Source organism: Elephas maximus, chromosome 4, assembly GCF_024166365.1.
Source record: "Elephas maximus indicus isolate mEleMax1 chromosome 4, mEleMax1 primary haplotype, whole genome shotgun sequence".
Taxonomy (NCBI): domain Eukaryota; kingdom Metazoa; phylum Chordata; class Mammalia; order Proboscidea; family Elephantidae; genus Elephas; species Elephas maximus.
In genome coordinates this window covers 160,815,310-160,841,572 of record NC_064822.1, presented here as the reverse complement: position 1 = coordinate 160,841,572, position 26,263 = coordinate 160,815,310, and the positions used below count along the sequence as shown (strand labels likewise).

Below are 26,263 nucleotides of genomic sequence, written 5' to 3'. Positions count from 1 at the left end.
TTAAAAGTCAAAGAGAGTGATATCCTTTCTTAAAGGCACACTTCTAAGAGCAGTTTCTCTGTTTCCTGGTTTATTTGTTAGTTTTGTTAAAGATCGGGGCTTCTCATGAAATGGGGGTTCATAGATACTTGCAACAAACTTTGAGTTCATGATTTAACATAAAATTCACTTCCACTTACTGCCTCCACTGGCCCCATAAGACAGTCTTCACAGGTAGCAAAGTGATTGGATTGCGGTTTCACTTTTTATTTCCCGTTTCCCTCCTATTGTTGACAAAGAATGAAACACCTCTTTCCCTCCCCTCAAAAGAAAAGAAGTGTGGACAAAAAATAATTCAACACTAAACTACCAGGAGTTAATTATACTGTATTCTGTTTATAACGTGATTAGTGGCAAAAGCATTAACTGGTAGAATTACACTGGGAATTAGAGTATGGGGTCAAATAGTCAGATTCTATAACTTCAAACTATTTCTATGATAAAGATAGATAATTCCAGAGTAACATACTGCCCAAGCTTTATTTCTCATTAGAGAAAAAAAAAATGTTCCCCTCAAAAGCTTACCTAATCACTGAAACTAATACCTTTTCTTAAATCCACTTTTTATCTTATACTAGAAATTTTGAAAGTTCTCTTATAACCATTAAGGTATATTTATATTTCTGTGCTTCCCTCTAGGCTTCTGGGTACACTGCAATGATTCCAAGCTAAACATGTGCACTATGGATGAAGTATGCAAGGCCCAAGCTTATATCTTGTTTTACACCCAGCGAGTTACTGAGAATGGACATTCTAAACTCTTGCCTCCAGAACTCTTGTCTGGTAGCCAACATCCCATTGAAGAAGTTGATACCTCTAATAATGAAATATTTAGTTGACCTAAAGACAGTGGGGCTTTCTTCTTGTGATTTGTATATGTACTTTTTAAAGGGGCTAAATGACAATTTTGAGCTTCACTGTTTTTCTACGTATGAATCAGTGCACACTATGTTTCTGCATTTTGTATCTAGCTACAACAAAGTTCTTTTTTACAGAGGCAAGGTTAAAGTTAGTATAAAACGTGTATCAACAGGAGGTAACTTTTCAAAGTACTTGGGAGTTTTAAACTTTTAGTGTTTACCTCAGACTGGTGTTAACCTCTTTTTATATTGTGGTGTCTCAATTGGCTCAGATCATGAATTTGTGCAATTTTCTACAGAAGTTCAGATTGCATCGTTTTGTAAACATTTGTTACATATTTATCTTTTGTAACTATTTTCTATACCAATTCTTATTAGATAGGAAAATTAGACACTGTCTTCACTAATACAGTCTTACCAAAAGAAAAAAAAAAAGCATTTCTTTCAGGCCATTTTTATACTGAAGTCACCTTTGCCCCTTGAAGGGAGTTCAACCACTACATTCAAAGTGTAATATGAAGGTATCACCTAAATATTCATCAGTCACATTCACTGATAATCCAGAGGCTTTGTATGTTTCAGGGCTCAGAATAGACATTGCCTTGGCTAATTTAACTTCATTTAAAAAAAATTTATCTGGCTAGTTTAACATCATTTTTTTAAAAATTACTAAGTTTTAATAATTGTTATTTATTTGGCATAGTCAAACTGTATCCAAATGAAAATGGCAGCTTTATAAATGGTATATTTAAGTGAACTTTGGTGCTATGGACATGAAAAAATGATGGCTGGTACTTAATGATGATTTGTCTGGCAGCAAATAGATTTTGTCCAGATTCTAATAAAGCAGTCATATCAAAAATCAGAATTCTGCAAACAATATATTATGTCATATAAGTACAGTTTTTAATTTTGATATGAGTTCATTTTATACATTTAAGATTAGCTCTCTTAAAGAAGCTTTGTGCCATATTGTGTCTTGAGATCTGTAGTTCAAATGAATGAAAATTTCTTGAAGAGAAAACTGCATAGGGCAGAGAGGATAAATTGTTCAAAATTGGCAACTGGGCAATATGTCTAGATAAAGTCTAGATTCCTTACTCTTGCTAGGATTATTTGAATGCTAGGAGGTGCAGCCTCTTAGATACTCAAACACTGGGCCCCAACATTTGAAAAGATATTAAAAATGATCTAAACTTATAGTTTATTAAAGAAAAAAACAAAAACCTGAGGCAGTCTTTATGCTCTTCCCTAAATAATCCTACTAGATCTCTTTAAAGTCCTACTGCTGCTAACTTTATCTAACTGAGAAAGGGAAGAATCCACTAACCTCCGTAGATCATAGATAAGCTATGTAACAGCTCAGTGTTAACTAGGTCATATATTCCTTTTTTCTCAAGTTGGTTTGTTTGCAGACTGAAATCTTAAAAGATAATATCCTGTAGAATACTGTTTGCTATTAGTGATTGCCTCTAAGTATAAACTTGAAAAGGCCCTCTATTGGCAAATTTTTCTTAAATTTTAGAAAACAAGTCATTTGAGGCAGCTGATAGTAAAGTGCAATGAGAGTGTATCACTGTACAGACAAATCATCTGTGCCAAAAATACAACTTGAGTGTAAAACGGCTAAGGTTTACAGTCATTACTACTAAACACCTATGCAAGTTGTTACCTCAACTGTTACATAATTATACCTCATTAAAGATTTATGTGGACAAGACACCTGAGTCTAGCCTTTTTTGATTTTCAAGGACAACTTTTTACTTACTTTGCCACCACACATTGTAGCTCGTCAAAGTCAAGACTTCTAAACTTCTTTTTCTTCTCTTAGCACCTATTTTCACGGCAGTTTTTAAAACAACTCTTGAGCTGTGTTGTTTGTAAAGGTATAGTTGCTTGCTTCAGTGCTTTATTGCAATGTAAAAATATATGGGAAAGTGACAATCTTTTACTTTAATCCCTGAAAACTAAAAGCTAGACAATGAACAGAAACTTAACAGATTTCTTACTGTACACCTTAAATCTAAGCACGGACTTCTATATTCTAAGTTGATCTAACAAAAAACAACGTGCTTTGGTTGTAAAATAATTTACTAAAGGCACTATTGTTAAACACCAAACTAATAATTTGTTACCAATAGAGGGTACATTATTGTAAACATGACAAAATGATTTCAAGAGATACATGGCTAGTAGGTAAACAATACAATTTTTTTCTTAAGTGACAGCTTTCCTATTTACAAGATCATATCCCTTCCAGCCATTCCAGGGGCATGCATTGATGCTAATGCTCCCAACAGTTACCTAGGAAGGGAACCTTGAGCTCACAGTTGGTGTGAGATCACTACTGCTGAAAGGGTAGTATGAAGCACCAAAATTCTTCACTCAAAGGGATCAATTCTAAAATTCCCAGGCTTAGAGATCAAGATAGTTACTTTATACCTCCCTTGGACTCAAAACCCCACAGGAGCTAGCTGGAGGCCCCAAGCTCTGTAACATGTCCAGGCATGAACTGATGGGCGGAGAAATAATTGGGAGGTACCTATTGAACATTAGCACCATAATAAACGTGGCTCATATGGCTAAAAACTAGATTGTATATCCCACAAGGTAACATTCATAATATAGCTCTAATGCTGAAAGAGCAGCTTTTTGAAGTAATAAATGACCTAGGTACAGAAGTCAGGTTTCTGTTCTTATGAGAAAAGACGTTAAACAAAATACAAACTAAATAGCATCCCAGAGGCAAAATCTCTTTGTGCTAAAGCATACAAATTAAGGCTTTACCTTGGTACATGACAAGTTTTAAACTGCATTGGAACACTCCCAACAAATTGTTCACATGTAAGAGTTCAAGCAATTCTAAAAAATTGGTAGCGGGGCTCAGTTCCAACAAGAAATTACACATCTTACATCCTACTTATGCGCTTAGCTGCTAGAAGAAAGGTTATTGTAACCTCACTTCCTGAAATACCACCCATGATGTCAGGAATCCAAGCCAGTCAAGGGTAGAGTGCTATAGAATGTGGCTCACTTAAGAAAAAGCCTAATAACTTCAATTTAGCTTTGCTAACTAGAACAAGAATCCAAACATGAAACATTTCCCTGGTTTTCTTTGCTATTAACTTTAAATACCTTTTTGGTCTTTTGACTATGCTGAATATATTTCCCAATAAAAACTACCACCGGATAAAAATCTAAACGTTCCCTTTTTAGTAAATCAAGGTTTCAAGCTGGCAAAATACTCCCATTAAGTCATGTTCTCACTTAGTGGATCTTTTCAATGTAGGGCGGAAAACAGACAAGGACTAACATGGTCCTATAAAGAAAACAAAATCAAAATATTCCTAAACGTTGTATATTCATTAACGAAGAAAAAATGATTCACTTTACGCATTTGTAGGTTTTGTTTTAGCCACTATGTCAGAAGAAAGTTTCAGTGTAGCAGTTTACAATCCAGACAAGAGGTACTACATTTCCCTACATTAAGTTTAGCTATTTCCTCTCCAGAATTATAACCACAGACATTGAAGTGTAGCTCTCAGATCTGAAAATGTCTTTATTTTTTAGAAAATGGATTTCAGGAGGTTAAAAAGCAATACCAGAGGGTATAGGTGCAGAATTGGTTGTAGTCACTCAAAGCATCCAAGTAGGAATATGGTAATATAAATATCTGAAAAGCATCTCTTAAGTGTTCAAACAAAATGTGTTACTCATTCCTAACTAATTTGAGCTTTATAGCATTTTCCCAGATGGCGGAAAAAAACAGTTAACGTTTCTGAAAGTCCTGAAAGCTTTTTCCTTGGTTAACTTAATTACATTAGAAGGTTTGCCTTTGATCAAATTTTTTCCTTTTTAAACATGGATAAAAGTATTACATAGGTCCACCGTTAAAACAGACGATATGTTGCACATTAAATCTGGTATAATGTATTCCAACAAAGCTTAGAAAATAAAGGTGTTGAGGTGGCTTTTGAACTTAAGTTTAATAATCATCTCCTCTGCTGACAACTTCTTTACATGTTGGACGCAAGAGTATGGTATGTTCAAATTGCGCTGTATATGATCCTTTAATGTCACACAATGGTGGGTACGGATCTACAATGCCCAAGTCACACAGATTCTTCAGAGCCATCAAGTATTTACTTTCTCCCAAGCGATCCAGCCATCTGCGGCAGAAGGCAAGGGTGCCAAAGTTTTCGTTGATGACATTTAACAAGTGTTTTGTTCTTGGAAGCCTGGGAGGAGAAATTCCGAGATTAATAGTTGGCTGCAAAGTTACCAACTCAAAGATTTTCCCATTAAAAAAAAATTCAAACCTTGTCTGGGTCTTCACTGAATAATCAAGATCCAAAGAACTCTTTTGTTGCCTCTTTCAACAATCAAAAGCAGAGTGTATAAATAGTCCCGTACCTAATTATGGATGCCAGCTGAATAGGAGACCAACTGGAGGCCATCTTACCATGATTGTTTCCTGTTTGTATATGTGTGTGTGTTAAACTCCCAGGACACACTCATCTACAGAGTACAGTGGGAATGAATATCCTTTTTGTCTATTAAGCTCAATGCATTGCATTAGGTGCAAATCTATCCTTAACTATCTTCCCCAAAAGCATAAAAAAATAAATGTAAATAACAAAAACATAAAGTTTACCAATGGGAAAATATTAAGAAAAAGCTAGAAATGTTAGCATCTGAAATTATTACTAGAAACTAGATCTGAAAAGAATTATTTGCCTGTATTATCTCCAACTCAGTGGAAAGTTTTAGGAGGCCATTTTCTGTATTTCAGAAACCAATAGGACTTACTGTTAGGAGGTACAACTGTACATTATGAAATGTATCACCTTGAAAGTTTTTCACTTTTTAAATGCTGGGAAAAGAAACTTAATAGTCATATCAAAATCAATAGTCTCACCTTATTGGCACATGTCCAACATCAAAATTTTTCATGTAATGGGAACATTCCATATCATCATGAACCACACCTTTTCCTGTGCTACCAAAGGTTTCAATGGCATACACTTCTCCCTCCTTAAAAAATACAAAGGTCAAGGGGAGAGAAGAAAAAATGTAAAACTAATTACAATTACCATCTCAATTTCAGGCTGAAATATTCCCTACCCTGTGTTAGCAGCAGCATGAAAAAATCCCCTGGTATTCCTTATCCACGCTGCTTTATCATCTTAGCACTTTTTTGTCTATCTGTGCTCTCCTACCCCCAACCCCCATTAGGAAGTAGGCTTTACACGGGTTGGGGCTTCTTTGTTTTGTTCACTGCTATGACTCCAGTGCCTAGTAAAGAGACTGGTACATAGTAGATGCTCAATAAATACCAAGTGTTGAATAATTAATCCTTTGACAGCTACAACTTCCAGTTGATTCAGCCAGCACTGGTCTGACCAGATACACTTTGCACACTCACATGGCCCAGCTCCCTGCCATGGTGGATAGGGATGGCAAGTTTATTTTGCTAAACATACTGTATATTTTAAACTGACAGATCACTAGCTTTAGTTTGGAAAAAAAATCAAAATGCTTTTCACAAAAGAACAAGTGTTCATATATAATACCTCCATCCTTGTTGCCTCTCCTCCTTTCACAATGGGCACTGTTTTCCCAGCATGTATTCTGTATGGCCCAATGGAATGTCCATTTAGATTACGGATTGGTTTCACTGTTATAATACATAGAAAAATAATAGTTATTTGGGGTCTCTAGAAGCACAAACAGACGCTTGGCTTTTTGGAACAGAGTTCAAGTATTTATTTAAAAATAAGATATGGCACTACTAGATAACCTTAAGGTAGTTAAATATGAATTGGAAATCTAGTAGAATACAAAAAGATTATTGATTAAAAATTAGAAGGGGGATGGAGAAAAAGAATTATGGGATGAGGACACAATGGAGGTCATGAAAGGGTGTTATTTTCAAGATAAAACAGTATTATATGCATAATGATTACAAACATGAAAAACGTGTTTGTATGACTATGGACCAAAAGGGAATATGACACTGACCTTCTATTAAGAGTGAAAAAAAAAATTTGGGAATGGATAAGGCTGACGACTGATCATGACAACCAGAGTTAATGCCACTGTACTGTACATGTGAAGATTGTTGAAATGACAAATGTTTTGTTACACGTACATTTACAACAGTAAAAAAAAAAAAATATATATGAAAATGAGGATGCTGTGTTTAAATGGTAATTATGAAGTCTTGTTTTATTATTACATCATTTCAATATAAATGTTAAAAAAATCTAAATTACCAAATGTCTTGAAATCAATGGTAGAGATAATACACACTGTGGTTTATTCATACAATGGAACACTATTCAACAATAAAAATGAAAATCTAGGGATACATGCATGCAACAACTGGAATAAAACCTAACGATAACGTGAGCAAAAGAAGGATAATGATACACAGTGTATAATCCTGTTTATATAAAGTTCAAAATTAAGCACAATTAAGCTACTGTTTAGGGATGTATAATTAGGTAGTAATGACATAAAAGCAAATACAAATCGTTTAACAGTCTCGTCAGTGGCTCACTAGAGAAAGTGTGCAAAACTGGGACAGGGTATACGGTGTGTGGGCTTTTCTGGAATGCTGGGAATATTCTATGTCTTGAAGGGTGAGGTTATATAGCTTTTACGACTGTTAAGTTGGATCTTTATGATTTGTGCATTTTCAGTGTTAGTTATATTTCACAATACCAAAAAAAAAAAAAAAAGACATTGCAGCACCACTCATAATTGCTAAAAGGTAAAAACCTAAATGTCCAGCAACAGATATACAAATGCAGTATATACAAACAATGGAATATTACTCAGCTGAGAAAGGACGTTCTGGTACATGCCACGACACAGATAAACTTTGCAAACATGCTGAGTGAAATAAGGCAGGTACAAAAGAACAAATATTGTATACTCCCATTTATATGAAATATCTAGAATAGACAAGTTTATCCGTGCTTACTGGGGCAGGAAAGAGAAGGAAAAGGGGAGTCATTGCTTAAGGGGCACTGAGTTTGTTAAGGACAATGGAAAAATCTGGAACCCAACAGTGGTAAAACTTGAAAGGGCTCACTACCCCTCTTCTTACTCTCTCATTCCAGGACTTTGATCTGCCATTTTTCTCATCCTGGGTACCGTGGTGAATCATCCAAATGGTAAAACTTCAGGTCTGTTCCTGTTTTGCTGAGTCGGCTGTAACCGAACTGGTTATACGCTTTCTCTAAGCTCAGTCAGACCTGCCTGACCCCAAAGTGTGCTTTCTTCATCCCACAATACCTCTTACTCAAATATGAGCAGCCTTGGAGTATTTTTGGTTTGTACTGGGTTGGGGATCTGTAAGAGAAGAGTACCTAAAAATCAAAGCGATAATGAAGCTAAAAATACAGATGAGAGAGAAGAATTAATGTTGTTGCCAAAGGGTCTAGGCAGGAAGAAGGGTAATGAAGCTGTGAGAGAGTGGCACATTGGGGAAATGAAAAGTATCAAGAGAATTGAAGTCTTGATATTAAATAATAGATACAATAGAAGTAAAGAAAAGGAAAGAGCTGGAAATAAAAAGAATGGCTGTTGTTTAAGAGAAGAAAATTGTAGTAAGTTTCAGTATTTGGACACAGGAAGGGACTGTTACGGAGGCAAAAACTGCCAAGGTGGTCTAGAAACTGATGATGCCTAGGTGATAACTGGATTGCCCATACAGATATTGAAGCTACCTGGCATGCCAACAGAAGTTAGGGTGGTACCAGGAGTCAAGGTCAAGGACTAGAATGGACTTCAAAAACAAGGATAGGCAATGTCAGATCTCAGAGGAATGCAGAGAATGCTGAATGACATGAGTTTATTGGGAGCAAGAAGCAAGCAAGGGCAAGGAAGACTATAAAAGAGAGACAGAATCTAGTTATGGGAAATGTATGAAATGTTCTATTAAAAAGTTATTAGAGCAGGGGTAACAGAGCAATGAGCATAGATTGGAAAGGAGGATGGTGGCCATGGGGGTGTCAGACAGACCACAGGAGTTGAAGAAGGGACATACCAACTGAGATGACTGTAGAGCACCAGCAAGCACAGAGCCTCCGGGACCATATCCCTAAGGCAGCAGGCTGGGAAAAACTAGGAGGCAAAAAGGAACTGAGGAGGACTAAAGAAGGGACACAGAAGGAATTAACTGGCCTTCGAATTCTGAGCACAATTCCTCATCCTCCCCTCCAAAATTGGGAAGTGATCACTGGATAGAGCCTCTACCTTCTTTCTGAGCCTTGATCTTGTTAGTCATAGAAAACCTAGTCCGCATTTTGGCCACACTCGGAGTCTTATTTATCAGCTAACAGAAAAGCTTGGCAACAGCTCCTCACTAGTGACCACAGTACTCTTAGAATGCCCTGAGCAGGTCAAATCCCATCTTCTTTCTTTGTATCTTCAAGATATAAAGGTAAAGCAGCTGACCCAAAGAAAGCACTCAATTTATACAATTAGTTCTGCACAACTCCCATGCATTTCAAAATAAGATAAAAATTTTAAACAACATACCTTGGTATGTCTTCCCATCTATTTCAACTTCATAGGATTCCATAACTTCTTGGATGGCCTCACCAACGTCACATAGACGAACATCAATTCCAGCACACTAAAAACAGAATTATGTATACTTTGTAATCTGAAAGTGCAGAATTTTACAGAAATTTAATTTCTTCCTAATATTTCAAAATAATGGACAATTAGAAAAACTGCTTTGTACATTACAACTTCCTCTATAAAAGCCCTTGGTATCCCAGTCCACCCAGTGCCCCTACTCACCTAAGACTTTCAGAACAGGGGACCAGGTTTTAATCACCTTAAGCCCAAAGACCTCAAACAGAATATGAAGTAAATGCTTAAAATGGTGCTTATAGTTCACATACCTTTATTCCAGTGTTAGTGGCATCTTTTACAGCTTTCAATAACATATCATATTTGGGATTAAAAGTGACAGTAAAAGCACAGTCAATAATCCTACCTGAAAGAGAAAATTGCTCTTTAAGTTTACTTATCAGCTAGTTAATTTAAACTACTTTATAGCACTTACTCTATTAACCTTACTAGTTAACAGAAAAAATAAATAAAATGAGGGACTCAAATAAGGGCAGTACCCCAAATACCCAGGGAGCATTCATAATCAAAAGGGCAAAAAAGTATATACGGTTTTAGAATGAAAAGAACAATTCCAGGATTAGTACATACTACTCCAAGGCAACACCGATTCAGTACTCACACAACCATGAGAAAGATAAACAGAATAAAATCAAAGCAAGAAAAGATTAGGGAACTAAGGAACAGCAAGGTACGTGTTATGGATCGAATTGTGTCCCACAAGATATGTTGAAGTCCTAACCCCTGTATCTGTGAATGTGACCTTGCTTAGGGAAAAAAGATTTTTCTTTGTAGATGTTATCAGTTTAAGGTTCACATTTTGGAATAGGTCCTAATCTCTTCTGAGAGGTGTCTTAAAAAAGGGAAGAACACAGAAAGTGACACATGAGGGAAGGCATCATGTAAAGATACATCTATAAGTAGCAACGGAACACCAAAGATTGCAAGCACAAACCAGAAGCTAGAAGAGGCATGGAAAAGTCCCTCTCTCTAAGCCCTCAGAAGGAAACAGCACAGTAGACAACCTGATTTGGGCTTCCAGACTTCAAAACTGTGAGAAAATAAATTTATGTTCTTTAAAGTCACTTGCTTGTGATATTTTGTTACTGCAGCCCTCAGAAACGAAGACAGTGGAGCAGAGAAAATGTACAGGGCTATATGACCCCAAGCACAAATCTTGACTAGCTTCTCCAGTTTAGTATAACCTTAGCTAAGTACTTTATCTAAATTTGCTTTCTCACTTGTGAAGTGAGAATAACAAGGTACTTACCTCACAGAGTTTTGGGCAGAATTTAGAAAAACTATTTAAAGGTTCTAAATAAATGTATGCTGTTATTATTCCAATAAATAATGTCTGAAACAAAGACCTGAATCATTAAGAAATGTAGAAGTCCATTTTTCATGCCTTGATACAAAGTATAATAAGCCTCAATAATCCAGTGGCTTTCACCTTACCCCAGTTAATGGGACTGCTTTAAACTAAATCTGCCTCAACACAGTTATTATAATATAAAGTATTGAGGTAAGAACAAAATTTGGGAGTTCAGTATCTACAGCTCCATTCAACAGAGACAAGTTTTGGGGAACGGGGAGAGCAGAGTAGGAGTTATTTCCAAGGACTCACCACTTATATGTGTTCCAAAGTCTATCTTACAGATGTCATCGTACTGTAATACTGTAGTGTCACCAGCATTGGGAGTATAATGGGCTGCACAGTTATTGAGCGAACACCCAGTAGGAAATGCCAAACCTGCATTTAAGCCATTCTCTTTTATTAGCTTGCGTGAACAGTCTTCCAACTTTTCACTAAGAAAAAAAGAAAAGGGAATTTGTTTACATTTACATTCTTACCTTTATATCCCTCATAGCTCAAATTCAGAAAGCTTATTAAATAATTACTTGTATTGGTTTTTTTCACACTGTCCTATAAATGTTTTCTGTCTTATTCAAGTTACTGCAAAATTTTAATTTCTTAATCTGAATAATTTTAGATAGCAAAAGAACAGATTTCCAGACAGAAAATAAGCATCAGTCTAATGTGTGTATTTGCATGTGTGCATGAGTATACATGTGTACAAAATATGGTGGCTGAGGTACAAGTTTATGTTGCTATTATGGTTTCCTTCTTACATCTATATTACTATAAGAATTTAAAAGAGATTTCTAGAATGTTTATTTGAAATAAAGTTTTTGCAAAGTGGTAATGAACGCCAAGCATTTCAAAGAACTAAAAAAGTTGTCTGAAAATCATGTTCTTACAAAGACAATCATTTTACCAGATTTCTATCATTGTCATCCCAGGCTTGATCCAGCTCATAACATATTTTCTAACTTGTCGATGTGCTTCTGCAGCTTCTCGAAAATCATTCCAAATCTCTTCACTAGCTTGATCTAATGCTTTCTTTTCTTCACTTGTAGTTCTCCAAGCAGCTGTTCTCCTTTAGAGTAGACATAACACAGTATTAGTCCATTTAAGAAACAGCAAAACAAGCATAAAAGCTAAGGGAGATAAAAATATACTAGGTAATTTAAGACATTTAGAAAAAATAAGTTACATTTTCAGTTTCTTTGATTAAATGTCAACCAAGTTTCTGAACTACAAGTAGCTGCATACTTGCACTCAACACAAACTGAATTATACCTTTCATAAGACTTTTGGGGGAAATAAAATCCTCGAGGGAGTTTTCATTTATAGGCAAAGGGACTAATATGCTGCCAACATAAAATAGGAAGGAACGAGAGAACCAGAAAAATCAGAAAAGTTCTAGAAAGTAAAGCAGGTGAAAAAAACATCATCCTTCTACTCAGGGTAATATTTAGTTAAGAGGCTTCAGGGGAACACACCAAAAATTAGCATTTAACTTTGCTAATAGAGCAAATACAAATTCAAAGACCTGACGTGGCTACCTACGCATGTCTTTCTCAAGACAGATAATACCATGTGTGCTTTTGCAGGATTTTTCTAATTGTGTGTGTGTATCTATACCTCTATCTTATCTATTTATTTATTTATTAGAAGTTATCTTCATTGAAAGATATGACTCATTAAATTAAAAAATGTGTCTGTATATATATATATATATATGTATATATATATATATATATCCAGGGGTAACAAATTTTTGTACTCAGCATCTGAGAAGGAGGTGTTCCACTAATGACCTTTAAAGCAGTACATTTTCAAAAACATTGTTTTAGAATAAAAATCTTTCTAAAATTTGTTACAACTTTCAAACATTCTTAAAAAGACTGAACACAGAATTCATAATCACTGAATCACTGACGTTTAACAACATTACACTGAACTGTAAAAATGATGCCTCCAAAGAGTTACTCCTACTTGCCTCTAAACCAGGATTGGCAAAGTATGGCCAAATCTGGCCTGGTGCCTATTTTGTAAACAAAGTTTTATTAGAACATAGCAATACCCATTCGTCCACAGCTACTTTCATGCTACAGCAGCAGAAATGAGTAATCTTCAAGGCCTAAAACATTCTCGACATAGTAAAATATTCACTATGTTTTGCAATATTAAAAAAAAATTTTTTTAACCCAACTCTGCTATAAACTAAAGGTCCCTAAGTTAACGCCCCAAAATGCTTTGAGTTTTGCTGTGTCATTTTTCAAGTACATAATTCCTCCCTACTGCTGTTGTTACTGTGTGCCAACATCTAGCACCCCTAATTTGCTATAAGTCCCAAAAGGGCTATCTTATGAGAACTTTGTGGCAAAGGGGTACTTAAGCATCACAGAGGCTTCTCTGGCTTGTTTTCGTTTTGGAAATGTATTTTGTATTTACTGATGTTATCTGATGATCGAAATATCACAGCACCATCAATTTAAAGTCAGTTTTAAACTCCAGAAGTATTCAAATGTATATGAAATACTTTTATAGACATAGTGAAAACTCAGAGCCAACTTCTAACTAAAGTGCTCAAAGGAACACTTGGTCTGCCTCCTAGATCCTCAGACTAGAAAGCAATAGGGTTAAGATCCTTTAAAAAGTAAGGTGGCTCAGTATTTTTCAATTGCAATACACTTAAGGTTATTCACTCATACTGGGGCAGGCAAGTTAGATAAAAAGTTGCCAAAGTCTTCTAACCTAGTTTTAACTCCAACCCTTTCCTTCCCACTAGTCCAGAAATCTTTCCTTAGAACTAAAAACCTGAATGTTCTAACTATAAACCATTTTCAGGCATAAGGGTTATAGTCCTGAATCAATGTTTAAACAAAACACAATTCTTCACCTCTTAGGCCACAATTCTGGCACATATGTTACAGCTGCACTTAGTAGTAAAGGCTGAAGCACCTGCCTCAAAAGCCAATGGTTTTGTGAAAACAAAACCACCAGCAAATACTTAGTCCAGAATGATAAGAAGAAAAGACTATGTCCACCAAGAACTTCCTATGACCTTGCCATAGAAACCATACATCTAGGGTCTTAATCAACTCCCGTTCCTGCTCCTATCATATCTAACCCTGAGATTCTTTAAATTCACTTCTTACAGGTTAAAATTGTGAGTGTAATGAAATCTCAAATGCTGTTTTATTACACTTTAGAACATGATACAATAAAGATTTTCAATATTAAAATCAACCCATTTCACATGAAGGTCTTGCATTTCTAAAGACTGCATGGCTGACTCCTAGAAGCAGTGGATTCTTCAAAAGATTACAAAATGATCTGCAACAATCAGAAGCTGCACTGAAGAAATTTTTTTTGCTAAAAGTGTAGTTCAAATTGAAAAATCATTAGCGATACTTGAGAAACCTACTGGCAGGGTCTATAATTACATTTTCAGGCCCAAATGGAGGACAAAAACAAATTACATTATGAAGGAGCCTCTCCTTTTTCCTCCATTTGATCTTTTGATATTCAGTCTATTCAATAAAAATACAGAAGTTAATTAAATATGACAAAAAACATAACCATTCTCAGCTCATAACAATTATTCCAAAAGGCAATTAATCAAATGGACCAAGGCAGAGCAGAAATGCTTTTTAAATATATTACTATGTCTGTAAAGGATTCCCTGGGTGGTGCAAACAATTAAGCACTCAACTACTAGCCAAAATGCTGGCAGTTCAAACCCACTCAGAGGCACCTTGGAAGACACGCCTGGCGATTTGCTTCTGAAAGGTCACTGCCTTGAAAACGCTATGAAGCACAGTTTTACTCTGTACACATGGTCGCCAGGAGTTGGAATCAATTCCATGGCAAACAACATGTCTATAAACAACTATCAAAACTATTGCTTGAAAGACAATCTTTCTAGGGAGTTTAGAGGGTATGTAAATTCCTCACACCTCTTTGAGATGTACTGAGTCTTCAATATTTCACCATTTTCACCAGAAGAAAAATAAATAAGTAAAACAAAAAAATACAAAGGTCTCTGATTATTAATTTCAGATAGCCATAAGTACTTCTGAAACCACTGCATGAATAAATTAAAAGCTAATTACATTTGTATTTTTAAAGCAAACGAGCACTTGTGGTGCAGTAGTTAAGTGCTTGGCTGCTGACCAAAACTTCAGGGGTTTGAACCCACCAGACGCTCCCCAGGAGAAAGATGTGGCAGTCAGCTTTCATAAGGATTTTTAGAGCACTATTTTTTTTATATCCTATAGGGTCGCTTCACTATGAGTCAGAATTGACTCGACAGCAGTGGGTTTGTTTTTTTTGTTTTTTATATGCCATATTTACAAAAACTATTAAAAAAAATGCATTGCCTATAACACAAAAATAATTTTAAATGCATGCAAACATGACGACTCCTTCCTCCGAAAACTGGTACTTAAAGAGAAAAAATAAAGCACTGATCCTGCCTTTAAGAAGAAACTATAGTTGTCCCCCCGTTGATGAGAGAAAACTCTTCTTATAGAAGAATGTCAGCTAACGAACGTGGAAGGAATGAATTAGAAATTAATCATTTTATAGTCCCCAATGAAATAAATGATAAAGCTAGAATCACCAATGGCTATTAAAACAATTAGGTGAAAGGCTGTTGAAGGATAGGTCAATGGTATTAAAGTACCCCCACAGGTTACTTGGAAATGCAAAAAGAAAACAGTACCTTTAAAAAGGAAAGAGCTGGCAGTCACATTAACCAAGTGATCAAACTCAGTAAAATTAATAGTAGGACAAACTGATACAGCATCTGATGCAATGGAATATGATAATGGAGTACACAACATTACTTATGGTATAACTCTTATCAAAAAATTTTAATCTAAATCCCATCAAGCTGTTATACCTAATTTCACTGTACACAAAATACATGTATAGAGGAAAAAGTTTAATGACACCTCAAGGAAACAACTGAATAATTCCCGGAATGTGAAACTTTCTAGAACTGGCCCAGCCTCTTCAAAAAGTCAATGCGATGGTGGGAAAGAGAAGCAGCTGGGACCCTAACCATACGCAACACACGAACCTTGATTAACCCAAAAATCCAAAGGCGTTGCCATCAATTGCGACTTACAGCAACCCTACAGGACAGAGTGGGAAACCCTGGTGTCATAGTGGTTAAGAGCTACAGCTGCTAACCAAAAGGTTGGCAGTTCAAATTCACCAGGTGCTCCTTGGAAACCAATTGGGGCAGTTCTACTCTGTCCCATAGGGTCGCTATGAGTCAGAATCAACTTGAGGGCAACCGGTTTGCTGTTGCTTTTTTTTTTGTATAGGATAGAGCAGAACTGCCCCATAGGGTTTCCAAAGCTGTACATCTTTACAGAAGCAGATTGCCACATCTTTCTCTCGTGGAGTGGCTGGCTGGTGGGTTCTAACCGTCAATCTTTTGGTTAGCAACCAGAGCATTTAACCACTGTGCCACCAGGGCTCCATGATCACATCCTGCTTTTGTGCAAAAGTGGGTAGAGGAAACGGCTAAAAAGATGCTCTGAATACAACTGGAAAAAATCTAAATATGAACTAGGTATTTACATGATAGTTGCAAATTACTGTTAATTAGAAATGATAATTTGAAGAATGTCACTTTGGGGAGATGCTTGAAGCTTTTAGAGGTGAAGAGTCAAGATGTCTGAGAGTTATTTTTAAATGGCCCAGCAAAATCAGAAACTCAACAACAAGAACAAGACATACATATACAGAGATAAAGCAAACACGGCAAAATGTTAAGAACTAGTCAATCTAGGCAATGAGTTCATTATAATATTCTTTCAACCCTTTCTGTGTTTGAAAATTCTTATTATAAAGAGTAGGAAACAATGTAAGGATATTTATCTGCCAGCACTGTTCGTAGTAGTAACTAGAAAGAAACTATATGTAAAATAAAAGAGAATTGGGCAAATAAACTATGGTATATACAGAGTACATTATTCAGGCATTAGAAATACTGTGGGTTTCTTTACTGCCATGAAGCAAATTTAAAAAGGTACTATAAAACTCTTTTGCAGTGTAAATCTATCTTGAAAATATTAACTGCCTGTCAAAAAGTATAGAAAATCAATGGCTTTCCTCCCCTCTACCAATTAGCATCCAGAAATGGAAACAGGAATTAAAATATCTCATTCACATCACTAACAAAACTCATAAAACACTTAAGAATAACTTTAACAAGAGACAGGACCTACCTGGAAAAATATACCTTGACACTGGATAATAAGAGAATGTGACAGAATTATTAATTTTCAAAAACTAATAAACATAATGCAATTCCAATCAGAATTCCACAAGGGCATTTCTGTGTGTGTGTGACTATGACTGAAAACAGCCAAGGAGTGTATAAAAAAAAGAACTACGGTTGAGTGTGTTTGAAGGGGGAAAATGATTTGCCTTACCAAATTATAAGAATACTTCTGACATCAAATCAAAACAGTGCCAGCACAGGGATGGGCAAATACATCAGTGGAGCAGAATGAATAATTAGAAAAACTTATGGATGAGCAAAAGGTACCATACACAAAGCCAACAATCAAAAGATACTCAAACTCACTGGCAGTCTGGGAAATGTACTGATATATTCTTTGATTCAGGGATCCCACACCTAGAAACTATCACATAAAACTGCCGGTATAAGAGGATACATATGTATAAAGAAAGATGTTTATTGCAGAATGCTTTACAGTAGCAAAAAATATTGGAGACAAAATGAATGCCCACCAATTAGAGAATGGTCAAGCAAAGTATGGTACATTCACACCATGGAGTATTATAAAGCCATTCGAAGGAATATTAGAGCTATTCTGGTCAACCTGGAGAGACTTGCAAAAGGTTAACACCAATCAAGGTAGAGGAAAGTGTGCCTACGATTTCATTTTTGTAAAATAATAACCAAAATATTCTCTTTATTGTAAACACAGGCCTGTATGTCCACATATATGAGCATAAAAAATTACAGAAGGCTACCTGCTCGGCGGTTAATATGGGTCTGGAACAAAGAAAAGGAAGAGGAAACAAGCCAAAAAGAGAAAAAAAAAAAAAAAAGATTTTAAAAGATTATACTTAAAAATGTGATTACATTATATGTACTATGGGACTTCATGAATTAAAATTACATGTGTCTGTGACATTTTAAAAATAAATGCTTTAAGGCAGGGACAGTGATTGATGAATTCAAATGCAAAGAAGCCCATGTCCTAAAATACCAGAAACTTATATCCTAAGAGTATTCACAACTGGGTGGGAAAAGAGTTGAAAACATAACATTACGTTCTTTTCTATGTTTAAAGAAAAACAATGATGTCTTTACAGGCCTATAAAATAACAAACACTACAGTAGAAGCTTTCTTGACCAACTATTGGGACCACTGGATTAACCAATGCTCTTGAGTTACTCTCTAAAACATACTGATCAATGCTCACAGTATTCTAAATATTAATGCGTGACAGGCTACTATTCTGAATAACAATAATTATTATCATAGAAGTAGCTAGAATGCTTACAATGTGTCTGTCACTCTTGTAAGTGCTTAATATATGTAATTATTTTTTCTCACAACAATCTGATGAAATGCCCTTTTTATGCAAGAGGGAATGAAAGCACAGACATGGTAAGTTACTTGCTCAAGTCACAAAGCTGTTAAGTGTTAGAGCTGGGACTGAAATGCAGATAGTTTGGTCCTGGCTTCCAATCTCATAACCACTCTGTATATTCTCTCTGAGCAAGCTCCTGCTCACCACATGAAATGTATCCTTTAAGAACACTTCTAAGAATCAGGTGAATTTGTTCCCAGACCTGTTTAAGCCATTTGTACTTGTTACAATAATTCTGAACTGTAATTACTCATTACATAACAAGAATTTGTTTCTGTGAAAACTAAATTGGCTCCCTTGAAAAGTCTCAATTAAGGCAAGTCACCAAAAAATACTTCTGTCAAATGATGTGTAGATAAAAAATGTAAATGGTTTAAAAAAATTGTAAAGATACAGGCATCAGTCCTTACATATTAGTCAGTTCCTGTTCTTTTACAGAAACTCAAATTGGAAACCACAGATAATGCATCATGGATACAGTTTATGGAAAAAGAAGAAAAAAAAAATGGAACTCCAATGAAAATCTATGCTCAAATATCAAGAGCAGTGAATACAAATAACAAATTTGTTTTAATGTTTATCTACAAAGATTGTTATTTTTAATGATCCCTACTTTTTTTTTAAATTGTGCTTTAAGTGAAAGTTTACAAATCAGGTCAGTCTCTCATACAAAAATTTACATACACCTTGCTATATACTCCTAATTGCTCTCCCTCTGATGAGACAGCACAGTACTTCCCTCCCCTCTATCTCCTTGTGATCCCTATTTTTTTTTTTTAAATAATTTTTATTGTGCTTTAAGTGAAAGTTTACAAGTCAGTCTCTCACACAAAAACCCATATACACCTTGCTACACACTCCCAATTACTCTCCCTCTAATGAGACAGCCTGCTCTCTCCCTCCACTCTCTCTTTTCATGTCCTTTTCGCCAGCTTCTAATCCCCTCCACCCTCTCATCTCCCCTCCAGGCAGGAGATGCCAACATAGTCTCAAGTGTCCACCTGATCCAAGAAGCTCACTCCTCACCACCATTCCTCTCCAACCTATTGTCCAGTCCAATCCATGTCTGAAGAGTTGGCTTCAGGAATGGTTCCTGTCCTGGGGCAACAGAAGGTCTGGGGTCCATGACCACCAGGGTCCTTCCAGTCTCAGTCAGACCATTAAGTCTGGTCTTATCAGAATTTGGGGTCTGCATCCCACTGCTCTCCTGCTCCCTCAGGAGTTCTCTGTTCCCTGTCAGGGCAGTCATTGGTTGTAGCTGGGCACCATCTAGTTCTTCCGGTCTCAGGATGATGTAGTCACTGGTTCGTGTGGCCCTTTCTGTCTCTTGGGCTCGTAATCACCTTGTGTCCTTGGTGTTCTTCATTCTCCTTTGATCCAGGTAGGTTGAGACCAATTGATGCATCTTAGATGGCTGCTTGCTAGCGTTTAAGACCCAAGATGCCACTCTTCAAAGTGATCCCTACTTTTTTGATAAACCAATCTACTACTGGTCTCAATCATTTTGGGTAAGAGGGCTTCTACTATATTTTCTCTGCAACAAATTCATAAACTTTTAAGTTAGTGGAGCAAAGTCCTGAGAAAAATCAAATCTGCTTTACTGCTAAACTACAACTTTCAAAAGTTAAATTTGAAGTTATTTTATGGTCCTTACCCATCTTGTGTGGGCGGGTACTCGCACTCTTGTCCTTTGGGAAATACACCATTAGGATACAGGTCACATATTGGAACTGAGGGAGGGTCTGTTTGAACTTTTGCTGTGAGATACAAATAAAGTATTAATTTCCATAGTTTAAAAAAAAATTAGTTTACATTAGTTTTCTCATTCTTAATGGTTGTTATTATGTCCTTTGCCATCTTCTTACAGTTAAAAACAGAAAACACTTCACCATGCTGGTCACCACCTTTCTGAGTACTGCTGCTTAGAAACAGAAATATTCAAGTCCTCAGAACTCCATTATATTTTCCAACAGGATATGCCTTGACAAAAAGCACACTTCTAATGTAATTTCTTTTCCATTCAGTACATTGGGGGTGGGATAGCATGGAGACTAGGTTTCACAAATAAAAACTAAAGAATCAACAAGAAAATACGGAGTCCTATAAATAAAGAAAAACCACAAACCCATTAGGTATTAAGAAAACAAGAAAAAAAATTTCAAGGGTACACTAGGTGTGAGGAAACCCTGGTGGCATAGCAGTTAAGTGCTACGGCTGCTAACCAAAAGGTCGGCAATTTGAATCCACCAGATGCTCCTTGGAAACTCTATGGTGCAGTTCTACTCTGTCCTATAGGGTCACTAAGAGTTGGAATTGACTCAACAGCAGTGGGTTTTTTTTTTTTAAACATGTTCCTAAGAGGGAGCATCGTTGTTGTTGGGTGCCATTGAGTCGCTTCCGACTCACAGCAACCCAATGTACAACAGAACAAAACACTGCCTGGTCCTGTGCCATCTTCACAATCATTGTTATGCTTAAGCCCATTGTTGCAGCCACTGTGTCAATCCATCTCGTTGAGGGTCATTAAAATTATAAAATCAAAAAAGATCTTAGAAGTCATCTAATTCGATCTTACACTCAATGCAGGAATTTTCTAACACCCCGGACATCCTGACTCCAGACAATAGAGGCACTGTCTCCCAAGCTAATTCATTCATTCTGGGAGAGCTGCAACTGTTAAAGCTCTTCCTACACTAGATCTGTCTCCGTGTTACTTTCACCTAGGAGTCCCAGCCCTATTCTTTGAAGTTATTAAAAACAACAACAAATAACTACCGTCCACTGCTACTGATTGTTTCTTCATCCCTCTCAAGTTGTCTTTTTCTGAGTTAAACAATTCTAGTGCATTTAACCACTTTAAAGGATATGGTTTTTCTCACTTTCAGCCATACTGACCAATCTTGAATTTGTCAATATCCCTTTTAAGGTGGTACCAGAATTGACTTATATTAATAGTCCAGATAAGGTAAACTTAGTATAAGATTATACTGTTTATTCTAAAAATCCTACTGCTACTGAGATAACTTAAGACTCCTTGCTTTTTGGTTCACACTGTGCTAGCATTCAAAATTGTTAAGAATTCCTACACTAATTTATTACTGTCCCTGTTAAATTTCTGTTTGTTAATGTCAACCCAGTGACCCTGATCTTTTGAAATCTTGGTTTTTGTCAACCAAATTATCACCTGGTCACCCCCAGCTTTATCTCATAAGATACAATCTGATAAGATGCCTTTTACATTATCCACAAATCATTAAGACATGACAGTTAAAGAACTCAAAAAGATCAGTAACCCAGCCCAGTGCCATCGAATCGATTCCGACTCATATAGAGCATAAAAAATTTGTTATCAAAAGGTCACAGTTCAAGTCTAGCCTTTACGACTTATTAGCTGTGACTTGGACAAATGGCTAAATGGTGCCAAACCTCCATTTGTTCATCTATAAAATGAAGAATCAGATGAAATCTTGGATGACCTTTGAAAATTATAATATAATATACCATATCCAACTGATTATATAAAACTATGTATAACCTATAATAATCTGAACTTCAATTATTGTTAATATTATTTTTCTTTTACTTTATAAAGAAAATAAGGCAAAGTGGTTGAGTGAACTGCTCATGATTATATTATTTAGGATTATCCAGAAGTGATTTAAGACTGCCTACAAGAATATCTAAAATACACAAATATGATACATTCGAAGTAAACCAGAAAGCAAAAATCAAATCAAGGAAAAGAATGGAAAAAAGAATCTGAAATAAGGGCAATACAAAACCACAGATTTGGCTCTAAGTCCTCTAGTAGCCAACATAAAAAGGGAAGCCAGGTTACTTGCCTAGTTGACAGTGTTTCTGATTTAAAAACAGATCGACTACTTAGAGACGCACATTACTCTTGATACCAGCACAAGAGCCCCCCGCCCCCGCCTCGCCAAAAAAAAAAAGTCTCTTGAGAGTGCTCATAAAGAAAAAGAATGAACAAGAAATTCAACATCTTCAGAGGAGGTACAATAAAAATTGACGACATCATACTAAAGCGTCTGTCAGTAAAAGAACTCTATCAAGGACAAATACAGCCCCTTCACACTTCTCCCACTTGGCCTGCCTTCGTTGAGGGGCAAATGTTAGACTAATCAGGAGAAACAGTATTTCTTATAGTCACACTTTTGTAACAATTTTGGATGGAAGTAATAGGACATCACAATCCCTGGCAGATTCCTGAAAAACAGGGAACCTGTGCTCATTAAATACAAACTCATGCACCTTCACAGGTTAGAGACAAGAATGGCTTATGAGAGTAGCAAGGATGAACAGGAAGAAACACACCATGGGAATAATGACTGACAGAGCCAAGAGCTTTTAACTTTTTCTGTCAACACAAAGAAATAAAAATGGAAGCCAAGCCCCCAAAATTCTGATTCACAGAATTTTGGCCTGAAAGATTTTAAAGAAAGGTGTAACCAGACACTCTGTGGTCCTCAATAGGCCAAAGGCATCTTAAGTATTCTGAATCTCTTGGTTGAGATTCAGAATACTATACAGTCTCCCTAACATGTTTTCATGACCCTGAAGATGTCTGGTTATGCCATTTATAGAAACAAAACATGAGTGAGATCATATTTTATGCAAATTCAAATTTACTGCAATATAAAAATTATTAATAATCTCACTATGCACAAATTTTAAATAATGGGATTCCTCATTTAATATTCATCAAGAATCTCCTAATTCCAAAGATGGCAGTAAGCCTCAAACTGTGTTTACCCTATTACCACATAGTGGCACCATTTTAACCATTCTTGGAGAGAATTTTTCTTTGAATTATACAAGTCTTAAATTATAAAATTTCTAGAAACTAGTACTAATTTGCAGTAAAATGCAACCAACCTGTATAAAATCCCTTAGCTGCATAACAACTAAAGAAAATACCAACAAGACTGTTAAACTGAAGTATTTGCTAGTTATTGATTTTACCAAAATTCTACCTCTATTAAGACTAGGTTTATTTCCCTCACATATACCGGATCTTAAACAATTTGAAACCTATTCTTCAAACCTGCCAGACAACAGCCACTTCTAACTTATATCAAGTAAGAGCAACTTAAGACACTAACGTCCTTTCTTCTTCTTCTTCTTTTTCTTCTTTTTTCCAGCTGCTCCATCTCCATCACCATCTCCATCTAAGAAGACAATTTCAGGTACATATTAACTTCAGGTACATATTAACTTAAGCTTCATAAGCAGAAGGATAAAGCAAGCACAAATATACAAGTATGCACATGCACAACTCATCTTAAATAGCATAAGACAAACTTGACCCAATATTCTTAGAAAATAATTTTGTATATTGCTAGCTTTAATTATCAGAATTTAACTTGCGTGATTAAAAGCAGTAGCAAACTTTACTTTGACTTACTTTACTCTACTAAAAAAATTGTTGGATGAGACATTAAGAATAAAGTATTAAATAACTTCCTTTTTAAAAAGCAAGGGATAATAACTAGTGTTAGTTTAATATCAATAGAATGGCTCTGTGACTTCATCTACAATAATAATAGTTACAGTTTACACCTGCTTGGCAGTTAAACACTTGTATTTCATGACCTCATTTGATCCTCAAAGCACCCCTAAGTTAACAACAAATGTTTATGGAACTTCCCCAAAACATTCAAACTGGTAAATGGCAGAACTGGACCAAAAATATATGTCATCTGATTCTTAATCCAGTCTTCCTGATTTTGTACGGAGGGATATTTGGGGTCTCGTATTTTTTTAAAAACTCTTTCCCTGTAATGTTGTTATCAGAACAAAAATTCTCCTTCTACGTCAAATTATACTCAAAAATCAGTATGGGAGTAAATTGGTCAAACCACATACAGGAGGTACGAGCACCATGGAGCAGAGTGCAATACTCATGTGAATTTTAAAGAATAACAGGAACCATAAAAGAAAACACTGTTACCACTATATTCTTCTATTGTAATTATCACACAAACGTGCAACAGTTGACCCCTACTAGTCTGTAAATTCCTTAAAAATTAGACACCATTTTTTAAATTAAGCATGTGGTAAGTGTTCACTATCTGCTCAATAAATGAATAAAAGCTTTTAGTTTATTTTGTATTATTTATACTTATTCTTTCACTCAAATGGGAAATAGCAAGCAGCAGTTTAGCAAAGAGAGTGATAACATGATCTATGGCTTACATAGGTTGAACATACAAAGCTGCCAATAATTAGCAATTTTTTACTTACTAACTAAATTGCAACTGTATGTTCAATTTTATAAAATTAATAAGAATCTACTAGTTAGAAGAGTTGAACAGCAACACAAATATGGCTTACTTATTATTATAGACTTGAAAGCCTAGCAAGAAAAATATGAAAAAAAATTTTTTAACGTCCCCCACGTCATATAATCTAATCCACATAATCTGTACTACAACTTTAAAAGTAACCTCATTAAATTAATTTATTCATCCACTCATCCAACCAATAAATGTTTATTAACTGCCAGGCAATAGAGATACAACAGTACACAAACAGTCTTTGCTCTTGAAGAATATTCAGTGTCTACACTATACTAGTGCTACATACAATACCTGAAAACAAATGCTTTAGCACATATCACCACCACCACCCATCCAGTGCCATTGAGTCAATTCTGACTCATAGCCACCCTACAGGACAGAGGAGAACTGCCGCATAGTTTCCAAGGAGCACGTGGAGGATTCAAACTGCCAGCCCTTTGGTTAGCAGCCGTAGCACTTAACCACTACGCCACCAGGGTTTCCCCTACCTTCTAAGTCCTTCTTAATAAGTGAAATGTTATTTCAATTGTGTAGCATATATAGACAATTTTAAACACAGACTACCAAATTCTTCCAGCTGTGTGACCTAGACAAGGTAGTATCTGGTCTCTCTACCATGGTTTACTCATCTTTAAAACGGAATCAAATAGTCCTTTGATACTCCATCATCCTTCTGAAGATAATTATTTTATCCAATGTCTAAGGTCTGTGTTGGCACAGAATAACAACCACAATTTATCGAACTCTTTGTGCCAGGACAGTACTGAGTGCCCTCATAATCAGCCTCTTTTCATGGGAGAGTAAGCTGAACGAAACCAAAAGGTTAAGTAACTTACAAAGGTAATAAGTGGTAGAGCCAGGATCTGAACATTAAACTATATATGCTTATAGTTTCACTCATTGTAGTATATTGCAATTCATAATTTTGTATGTTTATCTTCCACTGGTGGCACAGTGGTTAAGAGCTCAGCTGTTAACAAAAAGGTTGGCAGTTTGAATCTGTCCTATAAGTTGCTATGGGTCAGAATCGACTCGACAGCAATGAGTTTGGTTTGCTTTTTATCTTCCACAGCATCCTAGGAGATCCTCAATAGGTAAGAGACTATTCATATTTATTTCTGTATACGTCAGATGTTTAGCACTTCACAATATCAACTGATACTTGTTGAATAACAACTGCACATCCATATGCAAAAAAAGGAAAAAAAAACTGAACCCTTGTACTACATATAAAAATTAATTCTAAATGGATTACAGATCTAAATACAACAGCTAATAATACACAAAACTTCTTGAAGAGAGCATAGCAGAAAATTTTCATGACTTACTTGGAGGCAGCAATGATTTACTTCTTAGAACACAAAAAGTATGACCCACAAATAAAAAATTCGGTAAATTGGACT

General features: G+C 35.8%; 2 protein-coding genes across 4 annotated transcripts in view; one reads left to right on the top strand and one right to left on the bottom strand.

The window, feature by feature from the left end:
* The window catches only part of USP44 (ubiquitin specific peptidase 44), a 29,787-nt gene extending 28,578 nt beyond the window's left edge, over positions 1–1,209 (top strand). For both annotated transcript variants that reach the window (XM_049884093.1, XM_049884092.1), the window contains one exon: positions 679–1,209. In XM_049884093.1, coding sequence (XP_049740050.1) covers positions 679–878 — 200 coding nt within the window. In that variant the 3' untranslated portion in view covers positions 879–1,209. The remainder of the gene's footprint in view (positions 1–678) is intronic.
* A 3,223-nt stretch (positions 1,210–4,432) lies between these two features.
* METAP2 (methionyl aminopeptidase 2) overlaps positions 4,433–26,263 on the bottom strand; it is a 28,348-nt gene continuing 6,517 nt past the window's right edge. Inside the window, exons 3-11 of one of the 2 annotated variants that reach the window (XM_049884109.1) lie at positions 23,664–23,718; positions 20,198–20,300; positions 11,825–11,986; positions 11,173–11,354; positions 9,821–9,915; positions 9,450–9,546; positions 6,473–6,576; positions 5,818–5,933; positions 4,433–5,137 (exon numbers count right to left, since the gene is read on the bottom strand). In XM_049884109.1, coding sequence (XP_049740066.1) covers positions 4,885–5,137; positions 5,818–5,933; positions 6,473–6,576; positions 9,450–9,546; positions 9,821–9,915; positions 11,173–11,354; positions 11,825–11,986; positions 20,198–20,300; positions 23,664–23,718 — 1,167 coding nt within the window. In that variant the 3' untranslated portion in view covers positions 4,433–4,884. Of the gene's footprint in view, positions 5,138–5,817; positions 5,934–6,472; positions 6,577–9,449; positions 9,547–9,820; positions 9,916–11,172; positions 11,355–11,824; positions 11,987–20,197; positions 20,301–23,663; positions 23,730–26,263 lie in introns of both variants that reach the window. The other variant, XM_049884108.1, reaches the window with a different exon arrangement.